The 25,297-nt window shown below is 41.9% G+C and overlaps 1 protein-coding gene across 2 annotated transcripts in view; it reads right to left on the bottom strand.

Moving 5' to 3' along the window:
• The window catches only part of AMPD1 (adenosine monophosphate deaminase 1), a 78,171-nt gene that overhangs the window by 48,235 nt on the left and 4,639 nt on the right, over positions 1 to 25,297 (bottom strand). For both annotated transcript variants that reach the window (XM_025288046.3, XM_006064807.4), the window contains 14 exons: positions 24,114 to 24,294; positions 22,095 to 22,260; positions 18,892 to 19,057; positions 15,585 to 15,804; positions 14,998 to 15,127; positions 13,746 to 13,940; positions 13,332 to 13,463; positions 12,454 to 12,617; positions 10,454 to 10,580; positions 10,108 to 10,271; positions 9,140 to 9,260; positions 8,316 to 8,489; positions 8,035 to 8,145; positions 4,816 to 7,680 (listed from right to left, as the gene is read on the bottom strand). In XM_025288046.3, the coding sequence (XP_025143831.2) occupies positions 7,522 to 7,680; positions 8,035 to 8,145; positions 8,316 to 8,489; positions 9,140 to 9,260; positions 10,108 to 10,271; positions 10,454 to 10,580; positions 12,454 to 12,617; positions 13,332 to 13,463; positions 13,746 to 13,940; positions 14,998 to 15,127; positions 15,585 to 15,804; positions 18,892 to 19,057; positions 22,095 to 22,260; positions 24,114 to 24,294 (2,210 nt within the window). In that variant the 3' untranslated portion in view covers positions 4,816 to 7,521. The remainder of the gene's footprint in view (positions 1 to 4,815; positions 7,681 to 8,034; positions 8,146 to 8,315; positions 8,490 to 9,139; positions 9,261 to 10,107; positions 10,272 to 10,453; positions 10,581 to 12,453; positions 12,618 to 13,331; positions 13,464 to 13,745; positions 13,941 to 14,997; positions 15,128 to 15,584; positions 15,805 to 18,891; positions 19,058 to 22,094; positions 22,261 to 24,113; positions 24,295 to 25,297) is intronic.

Genomic DNA, 25,297 nt, shown 5'->3' with positions numbered 1-25,297 from the left:
TTGTAAATTCTACATTTTTATCATCTGTCCTCTCCTTTTCATCCCTATTACTATTTTCCTGCTCAGCTCTTATCCTTTCTTATCTGAGCTATTTCAATAGCACCAGCTTTCTAACTTATCTCTCTACCATTTGCCTCTCCATCCAATCCAGCATCTACATCACACCACCGCCATGTTATCTTTCTTAATTACATAAAGTCCCTCACTGGCTCACCATTGTCTTTAGAATCAAGTCCAAAGTCCTCAACATGATACACAGGCCCTTCATCAAATGAAGACTCTCTTTCTCTGAGTCATAACTTTTTACATGCCTAATCTGTATGTTGTTTTATAGCACATCCTATACTTCAAAGTATTAAAACCACCTTTAACATCATATTCTATAGTGAAAGATTATGTCAAACAGGAAAAAAAAATCTTTATTTCAAACGAAAGGCACTGAAATCCCATACTTAACCTAATTTCTAGAAATTTCAGCAATCCTAACATGACTGGCAACCAAGCTCTGCAACCTTTTTGTTTTTTCCTGTTTATCTCCAGGCACCATCTTTTTTAGCCCAATCCCTCATCTATACACTCTGACGTTTAGTGACAATGTGGACCAAAACACATCCCTGAAACATACCATATACTTCCACCTAATATTCCTGGTTTGCATCCATATCTTCTGTTCCCTTCCCTAACTCAGCAAACTCCTATTCATCCTTCAAAGCCAAATTCAAATATGGTATCATCTCACTAATCCTCCTCTTACCATATATAGAATCATCTTCCCTCATCAATGGTCCAATTAAACTCTTAACTATATCTCTGTTATGGGCTTCCCTGCTAGCTCACCTGGTAAAGAATCCATCTGCAATGCAGGAGATCCTGGTTCAATCCCTGGGGTCAGAAAGATCCCTTGGAGAAGGGAAAGGCTACCCACTCCAGTATTCTTGGGCTTCCCTGGTAGCTCAGACAATAAAGAATCCACCTGCAATGCAGGAGACCTGGGTTCAATCCCTGGTTTGGGAATCCTTGGGTTGGGATCCCCTGGAGGAGGGTATGGCAACCCAATCCAGTATTCTTGCCTGGAGAATTCCATGGACAGAGGAGCCTGGTGGGCTACAGTCCATGGGGTCGCAAAGAGTGGGACACAACTGAGGAACTAAGCACAGCATGGCATGTATCTCTGTTATAACTCTTATCACCCTGAAATTGTAGGGACTTATTTACATGTCTGGTTATAAGCATCTTGAAGTCAGGGAAACATTTTCTTGACTCTAACATTTAACTTATCCTCTGCAAAAAGACATTTTAAACTTCTTATTGAAAAATAATCACCTCTCATAGTATTAAGATAATGCCATAATTGCAGTAATTGAGTGACTGAGAGAGCTCAAAAAGAATCTCACGTCATTCACCAGGAAAAAGAATTTTCATATATATATAAAGCATAATTAAGTTGAAGCTTGGATATGCCTTCATCTATACCTTGCAATATCAGTTTCTCTCTCTCTTTCCATCTTTTTGAAGAAGTTCTTCACAGAACTTTCTTTTAAGTACTCCTTGGATTTCATTTGTATCTCACTTACAGAATTCTAAACTCAGTATAGTGAAAGGGCTAAGATCAGGATTTTTGGAGCCCAACTGTCTATCTGAATCCTACCTAGCTCTGGCACATAGGCTGTTTGATATGGGAAAGTCATTCAACCTTTCTATGTTGCTCAAAGAGGAGACCATAGTAATAACACTCCTCAAGGTGGTTCTAAGGATTCAATAAGCTAATGCATGTAAGAATTTAGAACCCTGCCTAGCCCAAAGCACATCCTAATAAATGCTGGTTGATGTTATCGTTATCATCAGTTGTTAAACAACTTTCTCTGTACTTATGCTAGCCTATGGGGCTTCAGTCCATGGGGTCGCTAAGAGTCGGACATGACTGAGCGACCTCACTTTCACTTTTCACTTTCGTGCATTGGAGAAGGAAATGGCAACTCACTCCAGCGTTCCTGCCTGGAGAATCCCAGGGACGGGGAGCCTGGTGAGCTGCCATCTATGGGGTCGTACAGAGTCGGACACGACTGAAGCGACTTAGCGGCAGCAGCAGCATGGGGTAAAATGTAGTCTCCTAGATAGAAGGAATTAAATCCTGCCCATATAAGAATTGTTAGTCTCTCAGTTGGGTCCAACTCTTTGCAACCCCATGGACTGTAGCCTGCCAGGCTCCTCTGTTCATGGAATTATCCAGACAAGAATACTGGAGTGGGTAGCCATTCCCTTCTCAAGGGAGAAGAGACTGACTTCCCGACTTAGGGATTGAACCCAGGTCTGCTGCATTTCAGGCAGATTCTTTACTGTCTGTTGATCTTGGCAGACTGAAGCCTTATACTCAGATTATTTACTGAGCACCTAATACATTCCAATGCACAGTTTTAGCACTTATATTAGTGTATGGGTGGCTTCTCTGGTGACTCAGATGTTGTTGTTTAGTTCATAAGTCCTGTCCAACTCTTCTGTAACCCCATGGACAGACACCCACCAGGCCCTCTGTCAACGGGATTTCCCAGGCAAGAATACTGGAGTGGGTTTCCATTTCCTTCTCCAGGGGATCTTCCCAACTGAGGGATCGAACCCACGTCTCCTGCACTGGCAGGCGTATTCTTTACCACTGGGCCACCAGGGAAGCTGCCCACATAGGAACGTAAGTGCTAAAACTGTGCCTTAGAATATATTAATGCTTAATAAATAATGTGAATATAAGATTTCAGTCCGCCAAGATCAACAGATCAGAAATCACAGCAAACCTTATATATGGAGTACATGCTTGTAATTGGTGTTTCAAAACATCCATCTTGCACTGAACTTTTGAAACATGTAAAACTGGTAAAGCAAAACAAAAATTATATTCACTAGAAATTTTCCCTCTACTTCTCCATTTAATTTGGTCTTGGTACCCAGTGATCTAAAATTCTTGTCTATAATGTAAGACTTACTACAGATCATTTAAAATAAAATTTCCAGGGTTTCCTTGGTGGCTCAGTGGTAAAGAATCTTCCTGCCAATGCAGAAGGCATGGGTTCGATCCTTGATCCAGGAGGATCCCACATGCCATCGAGCAACAAAGCCAATGTGTCACAACTGTTAAGCTTGTGCTCTAGAATCTGGGAGCTGCAACTGTTGAGCCCATGTGCCACAACTATTGAAGCCCGTGCAATCTAGAGCTGGTCCTCCACAACAAGAGAAGCCACCAGAAGGAGAAGCCCAGGCACTGCAACTAGAGAGTAACCCACACTTGCTGCAACTAGAGACAAAGCTGTGCAGCAGAGAAGACCGGGCACAGTCACCAAAAAATTAAGAAATTATTTTAATAACAAAATAAAATATAATTTCCAGTTTTAGAAAACTGCCTATTGTCACATCAGAAAAAATAATATTCTTCCTTTATATCCTTATTTAATAAAATCTATCAACACACACACACAAACTAATGAAAAGCCAAGGGACACAATTACTACATTTCCTGGTTTCTGCCTGGGAAACGACTTCAGAACACGCCTACATTTATCCCTAGTCAAAGTGTGCTGGTTACAAACTGTTATTCCTTTTTTCCTTTCCAGTCTTCCCCCAAAACTCCTCACACATTCACAAACCCACAGAAAAGAATGCAAATATCTATAATAAAAGCTGTACCAAAAAATGCAGCTATATATTAATATATTTTGTTTTGGACAACTTAAATCTTACAAAAGCTAATATAAGTCTCGATTTGAAGCAATACTCCTAGCTTACTTTACCAGGTAACTTAAACTACAACTATTTACCCAAAGCAAAGACACAGATTAACTGCTACCAAACTTCTTGGTAAACGATTCGGTAACAGTGTAGTGTGCCATTCTAGAAAAATTCATTAATCGATGAAAAATGGACCACACTTCCAACAATGGTGATTTGTAAAAAACGAGCTTTAACAATTTTCACAGTAAACCCAGATGTAGGACTTTATCTAAAACACCGTAGGTGAACCGCTAGCTTTAGGGTAAAGGTTTACAAAGAGCCTACTATGTGCCTGGCGCTTAATAGTTGTTTCACAGAATATACAATACCTAACATTTATAGGACACTCTCACTCATCTCATTTGACCCTAAGAATACCGCCTGACAAAAGCATCCCGATTTTAGAGCTAAGGAAACGAGGCCCAGAAAAGTCGACTTTAACCGAGGTATCACATCTGGTACGTGGGTCCTGGCCGAAACTCCCGCCCCTGACTCATATTCTGATCATCTTCTGTCATACTATAATAGTTAGAAACTCTTGGATGTTCCACTGTCCGATTTTTTAAATCAAAATCCTACTTGACGACTTTACTGTGCTCGTCAGGTTCTGTTAAGGCTCAAAACACAGAAAAGCAAAAATGTTTGAAAAACCCACCGTCTCAGCCTGTCGCGGCTTACTACTGACGAAAGCCCCGCGTTTCCTCCTGAATGCGGAGAGCTCCCTGCTTCCTCCCCAGGACTGCCGAGCGCCCCCGAGCGCAACCCGGACGACGGTCCCCGCGCCCCGAGGTGAGCGGCGGGGAGACCCTCAGTCAGGCTCCATCACAGCCGCCTCCGCCGACCAGCGGGCTCCCAAATCCAGCGTTCGCTGGGCGCGGGGCCGCACGCTCGTGAGTCCCTCCAGGCCGGGGAGGTGCCGACACCGCCGCCAGCCGGCTCCCGCTCTGCGACCGGACGGCTCCCAACGCTCCAAGGCCCGGCTCCCAACGTGCGACACCCTCCGCTGCGAGGGGCCGAAGCCCCTGCCTCACAACCCGCCCCAGGTCACCCCGTTCTTACCTGCGCTGGGCCTCGAGGCCGCCTCCGCCTCTGGGCAGCCGGGCTTAGTCCTCTCAGCCGAGGCGCCAGGTCTGCTGAGTTCCACTTGGGGTGGGCTCTGTCCCGCCCCCGTAGACCCGGCCGCAGGCCCCGCCCCGGCCCGGCCAAGCCCTGTTCTTATTGGCTCATGTTCCCACCCCTCACCTTTGGACCCACCCTTGGACCCGCCCCCGGCACCGCCCGAGGACCTTCCTGCGGGGAGCCGCCCCCGCTCGAGTCCAGTGTCGGGGCCAGAACCTTGCCCAGGAGCCTGGTTTCCAAGAAGCTGCGCTCCGGCAGGCAAGCGGCAGCCACGGCTGTCGTCCGGCCGAGGCCTCTAGACAAAGTTCCTTAGTCACCGTGCCTGCCGTCCAACAGGCTCCACGGCGATGGACAAGAACTTTACATAATGTTGACTCTTCACAGCTACCCGTGAGACAAAGCCTAATCAAGAAATTCAAATGGCACCTCACTCAAGGAAACCGTACTGTCTCCTGCCAACGAATGTAGAAGGCCTGGTGTCTCCAGTGAAAGAGCAGCATCATTTCTCAGGCTGAGCTCAGGGGGGCAAAAATGTCTCCGGCAGTTGCAATACAGCCCCGACTTGAAATGCACAGCTGAATATAACGCTCCCGACACTTGAGGCTTGAAATCCCAGAGCAGAATTGCCTTTGATACTCCCAGTGCCTGAGGTCGGCTCCCACGCCCTGTTGTGACATGATTAAGCGCTGCGCCTGCAACACGCTCGTCCTCAGGTATGTGCATGGCGCGGTGCCTACTGCGAGCAGCAGCCCAGTTTCACTAAGGCTGCTAGTCAAGGATGAGTTGAGCCTGTTTCCCAGGCACTTGCTAACTACCCAACCCAACCTGGGCCCGCCCGATTCCACCCTACCCCGCGCCACGCCACCGGAGCCTCTTGGATCTGGTGACCAAACGCTTCCCACATCTGTTCACATGAAGGTACCAAAATAGAAGACCAGAAAGAGCGGTGTTTGGTCACACATCACAGATGACTCTCACAGGCCAACTTAGCCAAAGGAGTAAAAGCTGCATATCCCAAACCGTTGTGAAACCATGAGCTATGGGGAATAAAACAGGAATTATCTTCTATAATGGTGGGGGCGGGGAGGGAAGGAATGTCAAGACATATTTTTAATCACTTCTCAGTGAGGAAATAAATGTAAATATTGTTTGTAGTAAATTTTGAACAACGATCGGACCCCTCCCCCTCACCACCAAAAAAATCCTTGTGTATTTAGAAAACTCCCCAAAAGATAAATGTTGGGCTAAAATAGTGTGGTTTTGAAATTTATTTCAAAATTCAGATTTATTCCAGACTTTGCATTCAGGAAGATTATAAGCCAAAATGAGCAGATCAAATTCCAAGTACTAAATATGAAACCAAATCTTCATCTTCATCCTCTCTATGGATGTAATAAATGACGTGTATGTATTCTACTGCCCTCTCATGGGTAAGATGGAGATATACATAATGGTAGTTCATGCCTTTTAAAATCTGAGAATAGAACGTTTAATTTGGCAGTTTGTATTATTTTGGTAACAAAGAGATCAAGGTAAAAGAAAAATCAGGTTGTCTAAGTGACTTAAAAATACTTAGCAAAGAGAACTTCAACTTCAGAAACCAGGGAGAGATTTCATACACCAGGGCTAGTACAAACATGTTGGAATCACACCTATGCTTAGGACCACCTGTACAGAATGTGGAAGCATATAGGAATTTGCTTTTAATTTTTTTTTTCCCTTTGAAATGTCTTTATTTTTTAAGATATTTCACAAAATGCTCCTTTTCACATTTGTACCTACTCATGCTGTAACTTCATGCTGCGAACAATTTGATACTAGTTGTAGTCTATAAAAGAATGAGATCTTATTCCTTATACCTTTGCTGTCTAGGTATGTACTGGACTGAAATTTTAGATGTTTGGTCAGTAATTGTTTATTGAATAAGGTGAATGAAATTATTAGCCCAACCACTAGATGGCAATACAACTGTGTGTGTATAGAAGTATAGTCTGGTTAATTGGAATTCCACTTGACCTTGAGTAACAGGAATGATTCTAAAAAGTTACATGTGCAACTTTTCTTTTGGCAAATAAAATCATTTAAAATGTACCACTATGGCTGAGTATAACTTAATTGTGAATTACATTCTTAAAACTAAGAATCATTTTGTAAGATAAATTCTCCCTAACAACTCATAATTACAGATTTTCTATACTGGGTTACACCACTTCCGTTTTTGTCTAAGAAAGTCACTCTTCAGCTGTATCCTGTCAAAAGGACTTTTCAGTGGTCTAAATGCCTTTAGCAAGTCCCATTCTGTAAACCAAAAGCCTGCATTCTCCCTATAACTAATCATTTGCTTGTATTTTTGCCTTGCCTTAATAACTATTTTGCCTGAAAGTCATGACTCTAGAGTCAGACAAACCCAGGTTTCCATTGCTACCTCTTCCTAGGTATATCTTTATATAGGTCACTAATTTCAGTTTACTTATCTCCCCCAAAATGGGGACAATATATAAAGTTGTGCAAAGCATTAAATGAAATAATGTCAATGGACCAATATCTAATACAATCTTTGGCTTATAGTAGGGATTTGATAACTAGTAACCATTGCTATTTATACCTTACAATGAAAATCTCACCCATGTCATTATTTTGTTTGTTTTATTCTCCTGATTTAATCCCTTCAGCAATTAAATTAAGTTCATAACACCAGGTTTCATAGCGATAGGCCATGCGGATTTGGGCCACATTTGTCTTTCGGATATCATTTCCAGCAGGGCCTTCTTCAAGGTAATTGTTGCCCAGAAACCTTGCTTTCTCCTATAAGAAAAAAGGAAACAGAATGATTGTTGTCACTTTTTACCCTGATATGGACAATAATTACATCCTCCACAAGACTCCTTCCTTATATTAGCTGCAGGCAAGAGGAAAACAATAAACCACTAAGCGCACTCATCCAGTGCCTCAATGTGCATGGTCTGCTGAGAAATAAGTGTATTTTATCTTCCTTGGCCCTGGCCAGAGAGAGAGAATAATTCTTTCTAGACCCTGTTCCTAGTAACTGCACATGATTCCTGAAATAATTTTTCAACAAGTGTTTCTTCAACTAATTTTTCAATATTCAGGTTACCAAATTCCAGACTCAGAAGGATAATCAGTCAAAGGCAGGTCTACCTGATGAGAAATTCCACATTGCAGAACACTGTTTCTTGCCACTTCACACATATCACAGGTACTCAGCTTGAAGACTTGTGCAGCAATGGCATATTCTTCCATTAGGGGCTCCTTGGGTTATTTATTTAAAAGAGGGAAAGAAAAAGGGATGCATTAAAAGAAATAACACACATCCTGCACAAAAGAATAGTGAAATATCATTGATTCAACTTTAAAATTCTAGACGGTAAATAACAGTGCAGCAAAATATACTTGTATTGCTCAAAATTCCATATGTGTACCTTGGTGAAGTGGAATTGCATTGGGTCATCTGTAGACAGTGAGATCATTAGCCCTTTCTGGAGGAAATCTAAAAAAGGATTTCGGGCGTATTCTAGAAATAAGCTGTTGTTACTTAATGGCGACATAGCGATGGGAATCTGGGCTAAGAAAAACAAGTACTGTAACACAGGACTCTGAAAAGGAAAAGTGAAAAAAATATTTTAAAATATTGGAAAAGGTATGCAAATTAGAAATGTTAAAATCCCATGATCTACTTCAGGTTTTGGCTTTCAACAAAATTATCACCTATTCTTTAAATCCTGTTGTAAAAAAGAATAGTTTTTAAATGTAAATACTATTTAGAATAAATTTATGAGATCAGTTTTCAGAAGCATTGAGTCAAACCAAATTGTTTAATTGTCTAAGTTAATGGTCCATCTTAGGCAAAAGAATTCACCGTGAAACTTTTTTCTCAACAAGAAAGTTCTGACTCTCACAAGAGGCATTTAGAAACATGCTACAACATGAAATCTGGCAAAAACCAGTTGAAGGTAGGCCAAGCTGCCTCGCATTTATCCCTTGTCAGAGCTCTAAAATGAAAGTCGGAAGATCTGCATTAACCCCTCCCTGACACTGACTAGCTAGGTAATCTTGAGCAAGTTCCTTTACTTCTCCGGGCCTCTGTAAAATGAAATGCAGTAAATAATCTCAAAAATACTTTTTGCTCTCCTTTATTTTGATTCCAGTGTTGATAATGACTTGTGACAAAATGATAAGGAGGAAAAAAGCTATCCCTCTTACTCCCACATAAAAGTTAGGGTTGAGAAGAGAGCCTCCAACTCACCTTTTTTAAATTCAGGCCATGAGAGATGTTATCTGCTGTCATGAACGCTGTCATGAGATGAGTGAGAGCTCCAGCTTCCCCACAATGAGGTCGGAACAGAAATGTGTTCATGCCTCGTTCCCTAGGGAGATGGAGCTATTATAGGAATCACAGGTGACTGACCAGAACCTGACAACCATTCTGGGCCTAAAGTGATTTACAGAAAATCTGGTAGGAAAAATTAACACTCTGAAAGGGAGTGGGGCATCCAAAGGATTCAGCAAACCAGACAATTCCAATGCATAATTTTTACTGTTTTGTCACTGAGTCGGCCCACCAGGCGTCCCTGTCCACAGGGGTTTTCCAGGCAAGAATACTGAAGTGGGTTGCCGTTTCTTCCTCCACAGGATCTTCCCAACCCAGAAATCGAACCTGCATCTCCTGCATTGACAGGCAGATTCTTTACCACTGAGCCACCTGGGAAGCCCCAAAACTCTTCTTAAAACACAGAGTTTTGGGGAAAAGAGGCAATATAGGATATGAGGTTATGGAGGAAAGTTAAGATTTGATTATCTGAACAGAAACATCTTCAGTTGCCACCAAAAGTTTACCAATATCACCATGTCATTTTTTTCTGCTACTCACACTTTAGGGGGGAAAGGTTTCCAGAAAACTCCCTTATAATAGTCCTATATTTCTTCCTTGCTCAGATATACCAAGATGGGCAAAATGTATGCAATTTTATCATAAATTGCACAGTGATAAGTGTAGATTCCTAAACTTCCAAAGAAAAGGAATTGTGAAAGTTACTGAAGACTCCAAAATGTCCATCCCCCCTCCTCAAATAAGTAAGGAAACTGAAGAAAAAGTCAAGGGAAAGAAATTTCTTCTCTGGGCCAAGTGGCAGCATCCCTCAACCACTGAGGGTGCCAGTGTATGAGGAAAGAAGTGTGTCAGATAGATTCTCTTTCCAGTTCTCATCTACTTACTTTCTCAGGCTGTTGAGCACCATGATGTTTGCATACATGTAGTAGGTATAGTAAGTGTAAGATGGGTTCTTTTCCATGGTCCACTCCTGGGGCTTAGGGCTCTTGGAGGAGAACATGTGGCCGCTGTGTTTGGACTCATCATCTACACTGTCGAAGCCTGTAATCTGTCAGGAAAAATGAACAGGCAATGGGTTTAGTCTGAATGCAGAGAACCGGCCCTCAGACAGACTTTCGGCTCCCGGAGGCAAGGACCAAATGTCAGAGATAAGCATCAAGAATTCATCACAGCTAGGTATGCAGGCTGGTTCCTGTGCAGCTTTAGGAAGGCCCACAGGGTCATGCTTACGTGCTTGAGGAAAACACTGAGGTCTGGGTGAGCCTGAGGGTCGATGGTGGCTTTGAACACTGGCATGAAAACATTCTCCAACATCTTTCCAAAGTGTGGAAGGAAGTTCTTAGATCGGAACACATCACTAGAGGCAGGAATAAAGAGAATTTAGGAGGAGATTTTGGGACTGATAGTTCAAAGCAAAGGCCAAAGACAAGCAAAGGGCCAAATCCCGTGTTTAAGAAAAGACCTAGTGTTTCCATCTTAGGTCCACCTGGCACCTTCTTCTTGGTTACCCATAAAGAAGGATGCAGTTTGGGTTTGACATTTGTTGTTGTTTAGTCTCTAAGTCATGTCTAACTCTTTTGTGACCCCCCAGGACTGTAGCCCACCAGGCTCATCTGTCCATGGGATTTCCCAGGCAAGAATACTAGAGAGGGTTGCCATTTCCTTCTCCAGGGGACCTTAGTTTTGGCATAGGAGGTATAAATTTCTTGCTGGACCACATGCACCTATACTGTATCTTCTATGAATGCTCTGTGGTAAAAAAAAAAATAAAAATAAATTAAATCCTCACAGCTAAGGCCAGACAGAGAATGAAGAACATGGGAACTATGTCATGAAAGGGTCAATGATTTTTGTGTGTGTGGTATACAAGATGGTGAACATGAAACAGTTTATCAAGAACACCTCTGATGTGCTGTAGCCAGAGGCAATCTAACGAACTCATACAGCACTCAACATTTGCCACCCACTCTTTTGAATGGTCAGAAGTATTAGCTAATTTAATCCTCATAACAACACAATAAATTAAATACCCTTATGACCCCATTTTAAAGATGATGAAACTAAGGCACAGAGAAGTCATGAAACTTGCCAAAGGTCACACAGCTAGTAACTGGTAGAGTCATGATTCAAGTATAGCCAGCCCAGGGCCAGGGCCCATGCTTCTAACCACCACACTTTACTGCCTGTCTGTCTTAATGATATTAGACAGGAAGTTTTACTCCATTCCAAAAGTTACTCTTTTGGGACTTCCCTGGTGGTACAGTGAATGAGAATTCACCTGCCAGTGCAGGGGGCACAGGTTTAATCCCTGGCCAGGAAGATTCCACATGCTTTGGGGCAACTAAGTCCATGCGCCACAACTACTGAGCCCACATGCTGCCAACTGCTGAACATGCTGCAACATGTTCTAGAACCTGTGCTCTGCCACAAGAGAAGCCATTCCAATGAGAAGCCCATGCACTGCAACTGGAGAGTAGCCCCTGCTCTCTGCACCTGGAGAAAGCCCACACAGAGCAACGAAGACCCAGAGGAGCCAAAAATAAAATAATAAACAACCATTTTTTAAAGTGTTCCTTTTTTTTTTTTTTTTTGGCTAAAGAGAGAGGATAAAGCTCTTACATTGTCACAGGGCACACAGAACACAGCATCAGATGGCCAGACAATACATCAACACTTAAGTTAGATAGAAGATAAGTGATAGGAATATTCCTGAAGGCAATGAGTAATCAGCAGGTGATAATACCATTGATAAATATTCATTGATTATGGAGAACTTGAGCACTCGTAGATAAGATAATCAGCAGACAGTAGCTGAAGTTCTGATACAAGAAAGCTACACCCCAGTACAGACGTGCTTGGGAAAGAAGGAGATGGACACAGAGAAGAGGACCGAGAGAAAGAAAATGTATAGTAAAATGTACGTAGTTTTTCTCCTAGCTAAGTTTTAATCATTCTTAGTAAGTTATTTTGTGATCTGCATCAAGTGCCCTGTTTAAAAAAACAGCCTGGTTAGAAAACTGAACTGAAATGATCTTCCTAACTCCTGTCTGTGATTAAAAGTGCTAAACCTAGAGTGGACAAAACCAGGCACCCACTGGGGACTCAGCACTGAGTGCTGTCAACAAAGCTTGTATCTGTCCAGATGTGCTGCCTGTTCTCTGTTCGTGTGGAGGAGGTGAGGGCAGGTGGGATGAGGCAGGCGTTAGGGTTTCCAGTGAGCGGTTACGTACTAGATCCTGGGGACCTGGATCATCCATGTCATGTTGGGGCAATAGACGCGGTTTTGGACGAACCAGGTGGAGAGTTTGCTCCACTCCTCAGGACTGCGGCCGTAGATGGACAAGCGGGGCTCGGCATGCTGGTACTTGGCCTCCACCAAGTCTGCACCTACCTCCTGCAAAGCCAAGAGAGGAGTCCCTCAGGAGTCTATACCTGTGGGGTCTAGGGAGAGGAACCTTAGGGTCTAGGGAGAGGAACCTTCTTAGGACCTAAAGGTCCTAAGAAGAACAGAGGTCATGAGAACGGAAGTCAGAGGAAAACTATCAAGGTTAAGATTTAAGGAGACTGAGGTGAGGGGCATCTAGTTGCAGTGAAAGACTGATGGGACCCAATGGAGTCCACAGAGAGAAAGCGTCAGACTGCAGATGATGCGATCCCAAGGCACTGCTGTAAACAAATTCAACTTTCATATGACCCTTGTCTCCCAAAACACACATCTCCCAACTGCATCTGTCATTCCTGCCTCCTAATGTTCAAGTGTCATGAAGATCAGGGTGGGTTCTGATCCTGACTCTTCCCGAACTTACAACTCCAAAAGTCTAAAAGAACCAGGTCCTTAATTCCAAATCCACACCCTCAGCTTCTCTGTCCTAGGAATCAAGGCCTTCAAAAATCATTACAGTGGATGTTTCACAAGAAATGATGCCATTTGCTTCATTTGCTTGTGTAGTGCCTGACCCAAGTGATAGCACTCTCCCTCCCCCTCCTCCCTCCTTCCCCTTCTTCTTCCCTGCTTCCTTCCCCCCTTCCTTCTTCCTTCCCTCCCTCTCTTCTTCCCCCTCCCCGAGAATCAGGCCAGGTACCGTAGATCTGGCTGGTTCCCCCTCACCTTGATGATAGTGGCAAAATATTCCCCATTAATGTAATTGTCTGTCTTCAGGTAGAGGTCCCGAAGCTCACTTGCTCCTACGGGATTGTATTTGTCATTGAATTTATCAAAACGCTGGAAAGTCTGACGTCCCTGCATCAGGAAACAGGAACACAAGTGTATCTTTATGAGAGCTGAGTGGACACAGAGAGTTAGGGAATGACTGCAAGGAACCGGGGCCTGGTATGAGGGGAAGGGCTCGGGCTCCAAGAATGGAATACAGGATAGCTGACAATGAGAGAACCTTGAAATTGTGCATGGGTTCTTTCTGTCAGCATGGTAAGCCCACATGGTTAAAGCTCTGAGAAGGGAGTGTTTGTAGGAGAAATGCATTTGGGTTCTGAGTATTAGATGAAACTGACATCATCAACTTACAGCATGAACATCCAGAGAATCAACAGTCAGGTCGTAGGGATGCATTTTTAATTTAGCAAAAAGTTCCTTTAGGGTCAGATTTTTCTCCTTGGTGCTATAGACCACTCTGTCAGCATCAATTTGGTAAGATTTCTTAATAAAGCGCAGTAGATGTTTCTGGTTCATACAAGCAGCTGCATGGATATGAGTGTCCACCTGTGTGTACATTCAGGTCAAGAAAAACCAACAATCCGTAACGCTTCATTATGCTGCTCTGTTAGAGGCTACAGCGCCCACAAATCCCGCTGTGCTAAGAGAAAGGAGTAAATGATAGGGGTGTGACCTGACAGTTGGTATAGGTGGTCAAGCAAGAATGAACACATAGCACCTTTTTGTGCCCTTGTAAGAATGTGAATGTTTAGGCTGGATGAAATAATATTGCCTGTTTCTCTTGCATATCTGTAATATCCAATTTACTTCGTACATTTGATCCACACAAAATTCTTGGGGACAATTTTCCACCCCTGAGACACAGCCAGAAGTGAAGTAGTTGCCAGAGTTTTCAGCCCCAAGGGGAGAAAGGATTGAAATAATGCATCCATGGTACAGAGATGACACTTATGAGTTAGGTACTTTTATAAGAACAATTTTTATAAGTGGAAGTTTTGATAGATTAAGCAATTTGCCCAAGCTTATACAGATGACAGAGCCACGATTTGGTCCCAAATCTCTGTTCATATATTTCCTACCCCCACGTCCTTGCAATTATTTAAATGATCAGAGTACATCTTCAAAATGTTTGTAGCTGATTAGTTTTCCTCAAGGTTTGGATCATTTGATATTCACAATCCTCCTGTGAGCTCGATTGAGCAGATATATTTTCCAATTTTACAAATGAGGGAACCAAAACTCACAAATACTTAATCACTTCCCCCAATGTTTTACAGTCAGGAAGTAGAAGGAAAAAGACTAGAATGAAGACCTTCTAAATCCTAGAAGAGTGGCTTTTGAGGTTTTATTTGTTTTTGTTATTTTTGTTGTTGATGACAAGTATAACTTTTATGGCAATAATGTGGTAACCCTGTCTATGTGAAAAACAGTAGGAAAGGCATTTGCATCTTTTAGACATAATCTATTTGCTTTCACTAAATTCCACTGAATCTGTAGAAATTTTATACTAATCAGAAAAACAGTATCTTTCTTATCCTGTTCAAGAAATAATTGCATTAATGTTTTTGTCCAGGAATGATCTCTGAGCAGCAAACATGTTTACCTTTCTGCAGTTGTAAAAATCCCTGTGGGGGTTGTTCTTCAGCTCCTTCAACTCATCCATCTCGTTGAGCATCTGATGGACCTGGAACTTGGAGGAGAGAAACTTCAAGCGCCGATGGGTATAGGTCTTACTGTGAAAAATTAAATTACACAATTGTAAAAAATTGCAGACATTTAAGGAACACAATTTCAAAACCATCAGTACCCTTATCACCTTTATCATAAACAATTATGTTTGTTTCCAAATGGAACTGACTTATTCTGCATTAATCTAATTTGAAAAGTGTTGGGCTCCAAGGACTTAATCTTTTCATCAAGGTTGGACATAAATAATAATGAGGGAAGATTTGGGTTCAAATCCTGGCTTAGCCACCTGTGTGACTTTGGGCAAATTACCTAACTCATCAAAGTCTCAGCTTATAAATTTAGAGTTATAAAAAATATCCACCTCATACAATGATTATGAAGAGTGAAAGAAATAATGCACATGAAACGTTTAATGTGTGTTTGAACATAGTAAGCTCTTAAATCCTTAGTCTTACTATCAGTAGCAGTAACAGTAGCATTAGTTTAGGTCTTAACACTTACACAGGTCCTTGGGCAATTAAAGCAAGTAAAAAATTCATATCATCTAAGAAGGTGTCCAGATTTGGGTAAGGAAGTGGCTTGGGCTCATCTTTGCTGGCTGCTTCTTTGTTAGGATAGACATAAACCACACCGTCCTTCATTTTGAGCTGATAACCCAGGTTTTCTGGGAGGTTATCTGTTCGGAAAGGGTCTTCTCCCTTCTTCATAGGAGGGGTAAAGACTTTTTCAATAAAATACACAATAATATATCAGCATATAGAATGAATAACCACATAAAAATAGCCAGTTAAATACTATAAGATTTCATTTGTTTGCAATTCTGTACGTCATTAAGTTGTAATTATCCAAAGCTAAGCTAAAGTTCATTTTTACATTATTTTTCAAATGTGACTAATTTAGTAATATAAAATAAGCTTAACATTTTATCTAGTGCAAAAATGATTTTCAAGTTCTTTAGAATGCTATTTAATTTGCTATACTACTTACAAATCATTTTAATTATTTAATAAAGTTGTTTACCAAAGTCTTCCTGATAGAGTATTTTATTAACATATGAGATGATTGCATAGAAATAAAAATAGAGTTAAAAAGTAGAAATTGGACTTTTCCTTTATTTAAACTGTCTCTATCAGTCTTTATTTAGAATGGCTATTTTTTAATAGACTTAATTTTTTAGAGTGCTTTTAGGTTCACAGCAAAATTGAGCACCAAGTGCAGAGTCCTCGTATACCCCTATCCTCACACGTGCATAGCTTTTTCCACTATCAACATTTTCAGTCAAATGGTACATTTGTTAGAATCAACAAACCTACACTGACACATTTATATCATCCAAAGTCCAGAGTGCTTACCTTAGGGATCACTCTTGGTAGTGCACATTCTATGAACTTTAACAAATGAATAATAACATGTATCTGCTCTCATAGTATCATGCAAAATAGTCTCCTTGCCCTAAAATCCTTTGTACTCCATCTAGAGTGGTTTTAATACAAATGGAGATATAAAATAAATTCTAAACGTAATTCTTATTATACTTATATTTTCCACCTTGTAAAGCACATGCAATTTTTGCCAAAGGATTTGAGAAGGGATAATGTGGATGAAAGTCCCCTTCTTTCCACTGCTAACAATTTCAACCTCAGAAAGCTGAGGACAAACTCCACATTGCTATCACCTTTAGAGCACTCATTTTACTTTCAACAAGTATGTGTCCAAGGCATCAGAAAATCTGCTGTTCGCAAGTGATGACTAAAAGGTCAGAGTAAGAAAAATAATATAGAAAGAAAAAGCTTGCGTATTTTCTATACAAAGCTGAGAGATAAGGAACCAAAAGAAATACTGTGTCAAATATCAACTTTCAAATACTTACACTTAAATATACTAGAGATATAAAATATAATTTAGGAGAAACAAAGGTGAGATAAGCAACCTAAATGTCAATATTATAGAAGATGAACAAACCAATCCAGTTATCAAACTGGACACACACTTAATATGATTTTAATAATAAAAGGAATTAAAGAGAGGAGGTTCTAGAACTGGAAATCTTTAACAACATAGTTTGATAGTTAAAAAACCTTAAATATTTGCCTCATCTGAAATTTCAATTCTAGACGCTTAATCCTAAAGATAAAAAGCAACTGCACAAAGATGATTTATTCATGATAAAGATGCTTATTGTAACCTTGTTGGAAGTAAATTTTTAAAAGTTGGAAATGTAAGTGCTTAAAAATAGGAATTGATTACATAAATTATGATATAATTATACTATGGAAATTATTAAATTGTGAAATTATTAAAATTTGATTATGTTTAAATATGTACTTAATACTAGACAGAAAGTAAAAAATGAGACATGTAAATAAAATTCTATGGAAAGTCAAAACGTGTAGCTTATTTTTATCCAGAGGTCAGAGGAAGGCAGGAAATGATCACGTTTGGGCAGTACCTTGAAGGATGACATTGGATCTGGATATGTGGACACATAGTAAAAAAGTGAAGGGAAGGGCAGTGGGCACAGGGAACAGCATGGAAACAGTACAGGCACAGGAATGTGCTGGACTAAATGGCTTCCAACCAGAACAAAAAGTTCAAAGGAGTAAAGAAGGTAAGTTTATAAATAGATTGAGTGTGAAAGTCCAAAAATAAACAAGTAATAGACAAATAAAAGATATATACTTTCCTGGCAGTCCAGTTGTTAAGTAAGACTCCACACTTGCAGGGGGCATATGGATTTGATTCCTGACTAGGGAACTAAGATCCCACATGCTGTGCAGCATGGCCAAAAAAAATTATTTGTTTAATTAAAAAAAAAAAACAACAGAAGAAAGCCAGATGTGGTAGTAGGCCTTGAATGCCAGTCTAAAGACTGGACTTAACTTTGTTGGGGGAGGCATTAAAGACTTTTGTCAGGAGAAGGATGTGCTCGGATTTGTGTTATAGTAACTGGTACCAAAATGAGGATGAACTGAGAGAGAACAAGATTAGCATTTAACAGAGTAATTAGGAAGCCACTGCAATGATCCAGACAAAGAGAAATGTGGGCCTAAATTTAGGCTTGGGGAATGGTGAAAAGAGGAGGTTCTGAGAGATATTATACAGACTGAATCAGATAATTGGGCATTTTGGGGCAGAAGAGAGGATGGAGCTTTAGATGACTATACTTCAAACTGTTTATACTTATAACCTTAAGTTTATAAACCATGAACTTATGGTTTAGACTTAAAACCATGGGAGCATATTTAATCATTAGTAGTTAAACCTATGGAGAAGGCAATGGCACCCCACTCCAGTACTTTTGCCTAGAAAATCCCATGGACGGAGGAGCCTGGTAGGCTGCAGTCCATGGGGTCACTAGAGTCAGACATGACTGAGCGACTTCACTTTCACTTTTCACTTTTATGCATTGGAGAAGGAAATGGCAACCCACTCCAGTGTTCTTGCCTGGAGAATCCCAGGGACGGGGAAGCCTAGTGGGCTACGTCTATGGGGTCCGAGTCGGACATGACTGAAGCGACTTAGCAGCAGCAGCAGCAGCAGTTAACCCTAAGGGCTTTCCTGGTGGCTTGGTGGTAAAGAATCTGCTTGCCAATGCAAGAGACTTGGGTTTGATTCCTGATCCAGGAAGATCTCCTGAAGAAGGAAATAGCAACCCATTCCAATATTCTTGCCTGGGAAATCCCATGGACAAAAGAGCCTGGTGAGCTACAGTCCATGGGGTCACAGAGTTGGACATGACTGAGCGACTGAACAATAACAAGTTAAACCTCAAACTATATTCCAGAAATTATATAAGAAAATTACTTACCTGGATAGAAGTTCTCTTTTTCTACCCAAGCCTCACCATCAATGTTCCTCAGGTACTTGGAAGGGGTTTTTGGAAACCTCTGAAATGACTTCTGCATATACTTCTCCCGTATACACAATGCCCGATAAAGACCTTTGCAAACCATTTCAAAATCTTCAACTGTAACCTACCAAGAAAATTTCAGAGTTTTCAGAAAATTTTTCACTTATAAAAATTGCAGAAGTGGGTAAAGCTTGTCTTTGGCATCTTCCAGCTCTCCTGGTGAGCTGGCCCTGCTGAGCCTCCCCTGCCCACCCAGCTGCTTCCCACTTGACTTGGACCCTAGGTCTCCCTCCAGGAGCAGGTTCAGAAGTTTTTCTAGCTCTTCTATTTCTGCCAAGACATATCTGTCCTATGAGTCTTTCCTTGAAGTCCCGTGTTTGTTTTTGGTTTTTGTTAGATATAAGCAATCATCCAACAAATATGATGAAAAGAACCCATTCTAACACGGAAAATACTTCTTCCCGGTGACAAGCAAACACTTTAAGTATGCATTTCTGAAGATAGTACCTCAATTGAAAGACAAAGTTGGTCAAACTTGAGAACTCAAACCACTTGCTGGTCAGTGTGGGAAATACTGGGGGAGGAATAAGGTGTCACACGGCCTTCAAACCCTGCCATGCACACATTGCCTTCTGTAGCTAGAGACAGACAGAGCATCATCCTGTAAGAACTCATTCTTTGGGATGGTTTCAAAGAGAATTTAATCTGGAATTACAAATAGAAAAATTCTAGAGTAAAAATTTCTTAGAACTGCAGCAAATTTCCTAAACTGGTCTATTTCTCTTGCCCCATACCTGACTCCCGGCCAGGCCTGGCATGCCCAAGAAGTTGTAATTTGAAATCATTACATGCTCATCATCAGAGCCTGATGACTTTCTGGGACCAACCCCAACATAAGGTTGCCCCTGATGGTTTGAGGTCCAGCTATTGATCCTAAACAGGTGAATTCTTTTTAAAGACCTGCTGACCTTAGCCAAGAGATTCTGACAGGGGTACTAGGTCTAAGGGGTCTGCTTCCAAGGGCATGTTTGTTTCTTTGCCATCTAACAGGCTACCTATCAGCTCCTTGAGGACAAGAGCTGGATCTCATTCACCTTCGCATCCTCAGCACTTAGCGCACAATGCCTGGCACAGAGGAGGTGCGCAATAAGGACTGATAACATTGAATTGTTGTTTATCTGGGATGAGAGGCCTTGGGAACCCTAATTCCCCCCTTTACCTCTCTGTTCAGTTATGAAGGTGAAGACTATGGTCAGGTACAGACCATGACCAGGTGAAGCGCAGCTCAACAGCTTAGCCACCTTCAGCCAACAGGTGTAGCCACATACTTGGTTCTTTAAAAACTCTAGGCCAAGGTTTCAGGTGCCTTCCAGCTTTTATAGGAGGAGAAGCTACTCCCCACCTTCTGTGAACCTTGTCCTTTTTCTCATCTTCTTTCTTTTCATTCCTGTTTTCATTTCCACCAAGCACATAGGGATCAAGTTTGTCTCTTAATATTGGTGGTTTTATGGAACTTTGGACTCTTCCAAATTGCTATTAAACATTTCATTTCAATTATCTAGCATCTAAACTTTCTGCCACTTGTAGAGCACACATGTTACCACACAGAAAACAAATAAAAACAGTGTCCATTTCATTGCTCTGTCACTTTTTTGGTTTATTTTTAATTGGAGAATAACTGTTCTACAATGTTGTGTTGGTTTCTGCCATGAACATGAATCAGCCATAGGTATATATATATCTCCTCCCTCTTAAACTCCCCTCCCATCCCACCCCACCCCTTTAGGTTGTCTCAGATTGCTCTGTCACTTTTAAATATCTTGGGACTGACATTAAGTGGATCCGTTACATGATAAGAGGGCTTAGGACTGGTCATTAAAACTATATTTGGAGCATAGACTGATGGCTAAACAGAAGTTTCACCAATATGATGCTGATTCTGCAAGCCCATGTGGCAAAGATTTATTAATTGAACAACTGTTCTGGACAAGACAGGCAGATCAAGTTGTTTGCAACATGAGTTTACTATCTCTGTGGCATACTAGTATCTGTTCCAAGTAGTAATCTACTGTGTAAGCATTTGCAATGAAATTGGAGAGGACAGTTGGCCGAAGAACAATAACCCCATGAGAATGTTCTAACCCCTCTCTCATCTTCTTTTCTCAGTTTCTCCATGCTTCTTTCCTCTTCTCCCTCTCTTTCTCTTGAGCTGTTTTCTTTGATTGTTTATGCTACCTGCAGCCCTTCTATTCATCCTAGGTCTGCTCTGGGTACATGTTTCCACCAAGAGCCTCCATGCCTTCCTGAGGCTCCCTGTCTTGCTTTATGATACCTCAGTGAGACTAGATCAGTAGCTACTCTCTTTGGTTCTTTTGCCAAAATTTGTCCACTGTTTTCTGTAACACACATTCTGTAACACACAATATGCAGCCACATTCTACTGCATATTCTCATGGGCAAGCAAATAAGATAAAGAGAAATTATGTGAGATGATCAAAGCAAAATAGAAATATGTCATAACATGATGTAAACAACAAGATCCTACTGTATAACATAGGGAACTATATTCAATAACCTGTGAATAAACCATAATGGAAAAATATATATTCATAAGTATGTTCATATATATATATATATGAATCACTTTGCTATACAGCAGAAATTAACACAACATTGTGAATCAGCAATACTTCAATAAAATTTTCTGGACTTCCCTGATGGCACAGTGGATAAGAATCTGCCTGCCAATGCAGGGGACACGGGTTCAATCCCTGATATGGGAAGATTCTACATGCCACAGAGCATCTAAGCCACTACTAAGCCCGTGTGCTGCACCTATTGAAGCCCTTGTATCTAGAGACTGTGCTCCACAACAAGAGAAGCTACAAGGAGAAGCCTGCTCACAGCTACGAAGAGTAGCTCCTGCTTGCTACAACTAGAGAAAAGCTGTGCAAAGCAATTAAGACCCAGCGCATCCAAAAATAAGTAAAATAAAATATTTCCCGAATTCATAGCATATTGCTATTGAAATGAGATAATGAAGTATAACAAATGGCAAGTGAGCTAACACCTTCAAAAGGAAGGGGAGGAAGAAAAGAAGCTGAGACAATCAAGTTGAGTATCTCCCAGCAGCTACATCTGGGAGGCAAGAAGCAACTCACCCCAGAGGCATAATCGCCAGTGATCTGCACTCTTTGAAAATCAGGCACAGTCTGGTAGGTGGGAGACGAAGAAATGTACTCATCGATGAGGGACAGTTTGGTGGACGATGTTTCAGTTTGTGGAACGGACAAACTAATAGTCTTCCGTCCGAAGAAACGCCTTTTTCTGAGTTTGAAATTGAAAAATAAAAAGATTTTACTTTATCTTCATTGGGAGTTTCATAGTGATAAATTTGATGTTTTATTATTTTGAAACAATTTTATTTTGAGGACGAACAGTGAAAATTCAATGTAGGGTGGGAGTCAGGAACAGGATCTAACCAAATGGAAGTTGGTGTCACCTAAGTCTTCCTCTTTTCCTGAATTCCTGGGAATAGTGGGCCTTAGGGGATATACCAGAAGACTCTCAGCAAGACACTGTTCTGCACAGTGCAGAACAGCCAGTCTGGGTGTTGCCCACTCCCAGCAGAACAGCCAGTCTGGGTGTTGCCCACTCCCAGCAGAACAGCCAGTCTGGGTGTTGCATAAGCACAGGCCGTGTCACTTAGTACCTGAGCCATTTTGTGCATGTCCCTTAAATTCTGTGAACTTGTCTACCTAAAAAAATGGTGTATTAATGTCTACTATATAAGAATTCTGTGAGATTTAATGTCTAGAAAATGCTTAGCATAATACCTGGAACTTATAAGTTGCTTAATCAATATTACTTCCTCAAATCAACATGTCTGCATCAAGTTTCTACTTTGACACATACCTGTGTTAGGTCCTACAGGGGATACTAAAGGAGGTGGATTACTGTTCTTTCCTTGAGAGTGACAGTGAAAGTCGCCCAGTCGTGTCCGACTCTTTGCAACCCCATGGACTATACAGTCCATGGAATTCTCCAGGCCAGAATACTGGTGTGGGTAGCCTTTCCCTTCTCCAGGGGATCTTCCCAACCCAGGGATTGAACCCAGGTCTCCTGCATTGCAGGTGGATTCTTTACCAGCTGAGCCACCAGGGAAGCCCGTTCTTTCCTTAAAGACACAAAATGAAGGGAAGGACAGCAGAACAATCTTTCCCAGTGAAGCTGGTTGGGAGCGGGGAGTCGGGTAGTGAGGGGAGTGCTATGAGGAGGGAGTTCCAAGTAAGTGGTCAGTAATAGGTTTGAAGACTAAAACGCGGCACACAGCAACAGGTAGTGAGTACTAGAGCGATTCAAATAAGGGAAAACAGAGTTTGCGGAGAGGGATCTGTTCAGGGAAGGCAGTAACTATGAGTTGCAAGCATAGGATGGGTAGGACATGAGGGTGAAAACAGAGGGCTGTATCCCTGAGACCTGGAGGAAGTCAGACTGGCCGGAGGGAAGGATTCCTGTCAGGAAGCACAGCAGTAAGGTCGACCAAGAACAGAGTCTGAAGATGAGGCTCTTGAGTTCCAGTTTCTACACTGATAGTGTGGAAATTGAATGTGTGGACAGCAGCCATCACCCACTTTGCTTTGGAATAACCACAATAATCACATGGTAGATCATTTCCTCTTGCTTGGGTGGATGTGTGTGTGATCAGTCGTATCCAACTCTTTGTGGCCCCATGGACTGTAGCCCACCAAGCTCCTCTGTCCATGAAATTTTCCAGGCAAGAATACTGGGGTGGGTTGCCATTTCCTCCTCCAGGGGATCTTCCCAACTCAGGCATCAAACCCAAGTCTCTTATGTCTCTTGCATTGGCAGGCAGATTCTTTACTACTGAGCCACCTGGATAGGGCTTGGGTGGATACAGAGGCTTCAACTAAAGGCAGATGAGGATGAAGGTAGGAAGGCCATTGTTTTCTTCTTTTTCAGTCTTTGTCACTTTGCCCTAGGGTATAGTGTGTGTGTGTGTGTGTGTGTGTGTGTGTGTGTCTGGGTGGATGGGGGGATTTTTAGTTCTGGCAGAGTTTTTCCTCTAAGTTGAATCTTCATTCAGAGTGAACCATTGGTCCTGACACTTCCCCTTCCTCGTGTCCCAATGTACGAAGCATTCCCCTTACACCACTTACCTCCTGGTTTCTGTAGGGGTGGACTGAGCCTCCAGGTGGAACATGTGAGCAAACATCTCATGTTGAGAAATTGGACAGATATCATCCACATCAAAGGGGGAAATCTCGTGACGGCCTCCCTCATCTTTGACTTCAGAGGCAAACACTTTTTCAGCAAAGCTACGCGTTGCATCATCAATAGCTAGAAGAGGTTTTCATGTGTTAGTCTTCAAGCACTTTCTCAGAACTTATTTAACAGTTTCTGCTACATGTAAGGCACAGTGCTAAGGACTGCCCCAGATACCTGTCTTCCCTGCTCTCTGACAAGTGTGCCAGAAACTTCATGGAGCTTAATGCCTATTTTCTCTTTAGTGGGTTTCTGTGTGGGTAGCTAGGAAATTCATTCTCAGAATCACAAGTCAAATTCTTACAGCACACTTTGAAAGTGAAAGTGTTAGTCGTTCAGTCGTGTCTGACTCTTTGTGACTCCATGGACTGTACCCTGCCAGGCTCCTCTGTCGATGGGATTTCCCAGGCAAGAATACTGGAGTGGGTTGCCATTTCCTACTTCAGGGGATCTTCCTGACCCAGGGATTGAATGTGGATCTCCTGCATGCAGGCAGATTTTTTTACTGTCTGAGCCACCAGGGAAGCCCACAGTACACTTTAGGAGAGTCTTAAAGATGGGATTGTAGCCATGAAATTAAAAGATGCTTACTCCTTGGAAGGAAAGTTATGACCAACCTAGATAGCATATTCAAAAGCAGAGACATTACTTTGCCAACAAAAGTCCGTCTAGTCAAGGCTATGGTTTTTCCAGTGGTCATGTATGGATGTGAGAGTTGGACTGGGAAGAAGGCTGAGCGCTGAAGAATTGATGCTTTTGAACTGTGGTGTTGGAGAAGACTCTTGAGGGTCCCTTGGACTGCAAGGAGATCCAACCAGTCCATTCTGAAGGAGATCAGCCCTGGGATTTCTTTGGAAGGAATGATGCTAAAGCTGAAACTCCAGTACTTTGGCAACCTCATGGGAAGAGTTGACTCATTGGAAAAGACTCTGATGCTGGGAGGGATAGAGGGCAGGAGGAGAAGGGGATGACAGAGGATGAGATGGCTGGATGGCATCACCGACTCGATGCACATGAGTTTGAGTGAACTCCGGGAGTTGGTGATGGACAGGGAGGCCTGGTGTGCTGCAGTTCATGG

This window comes from Bubalus bubalis, chromosome 6 (genome assembly GCF_019923935.1).
Source record: "Bubalus bubalis isolate 160015118507 breed Murrah chromosome 6, NDDB_SH_1, whole genome shotgun sequence".
NCBI classification, from domain to species: Eukaryota; Metazoa; Chordata; class Mammalia; order Artiodactyla; family Bovidae; genus Bubalus; species Bubalus bubalis.
The sequence above is the reverse complement of the archived record's forward strand: the minus strand, read 5'-3'. Positions and strand labels throughout refer to the sequence as shown.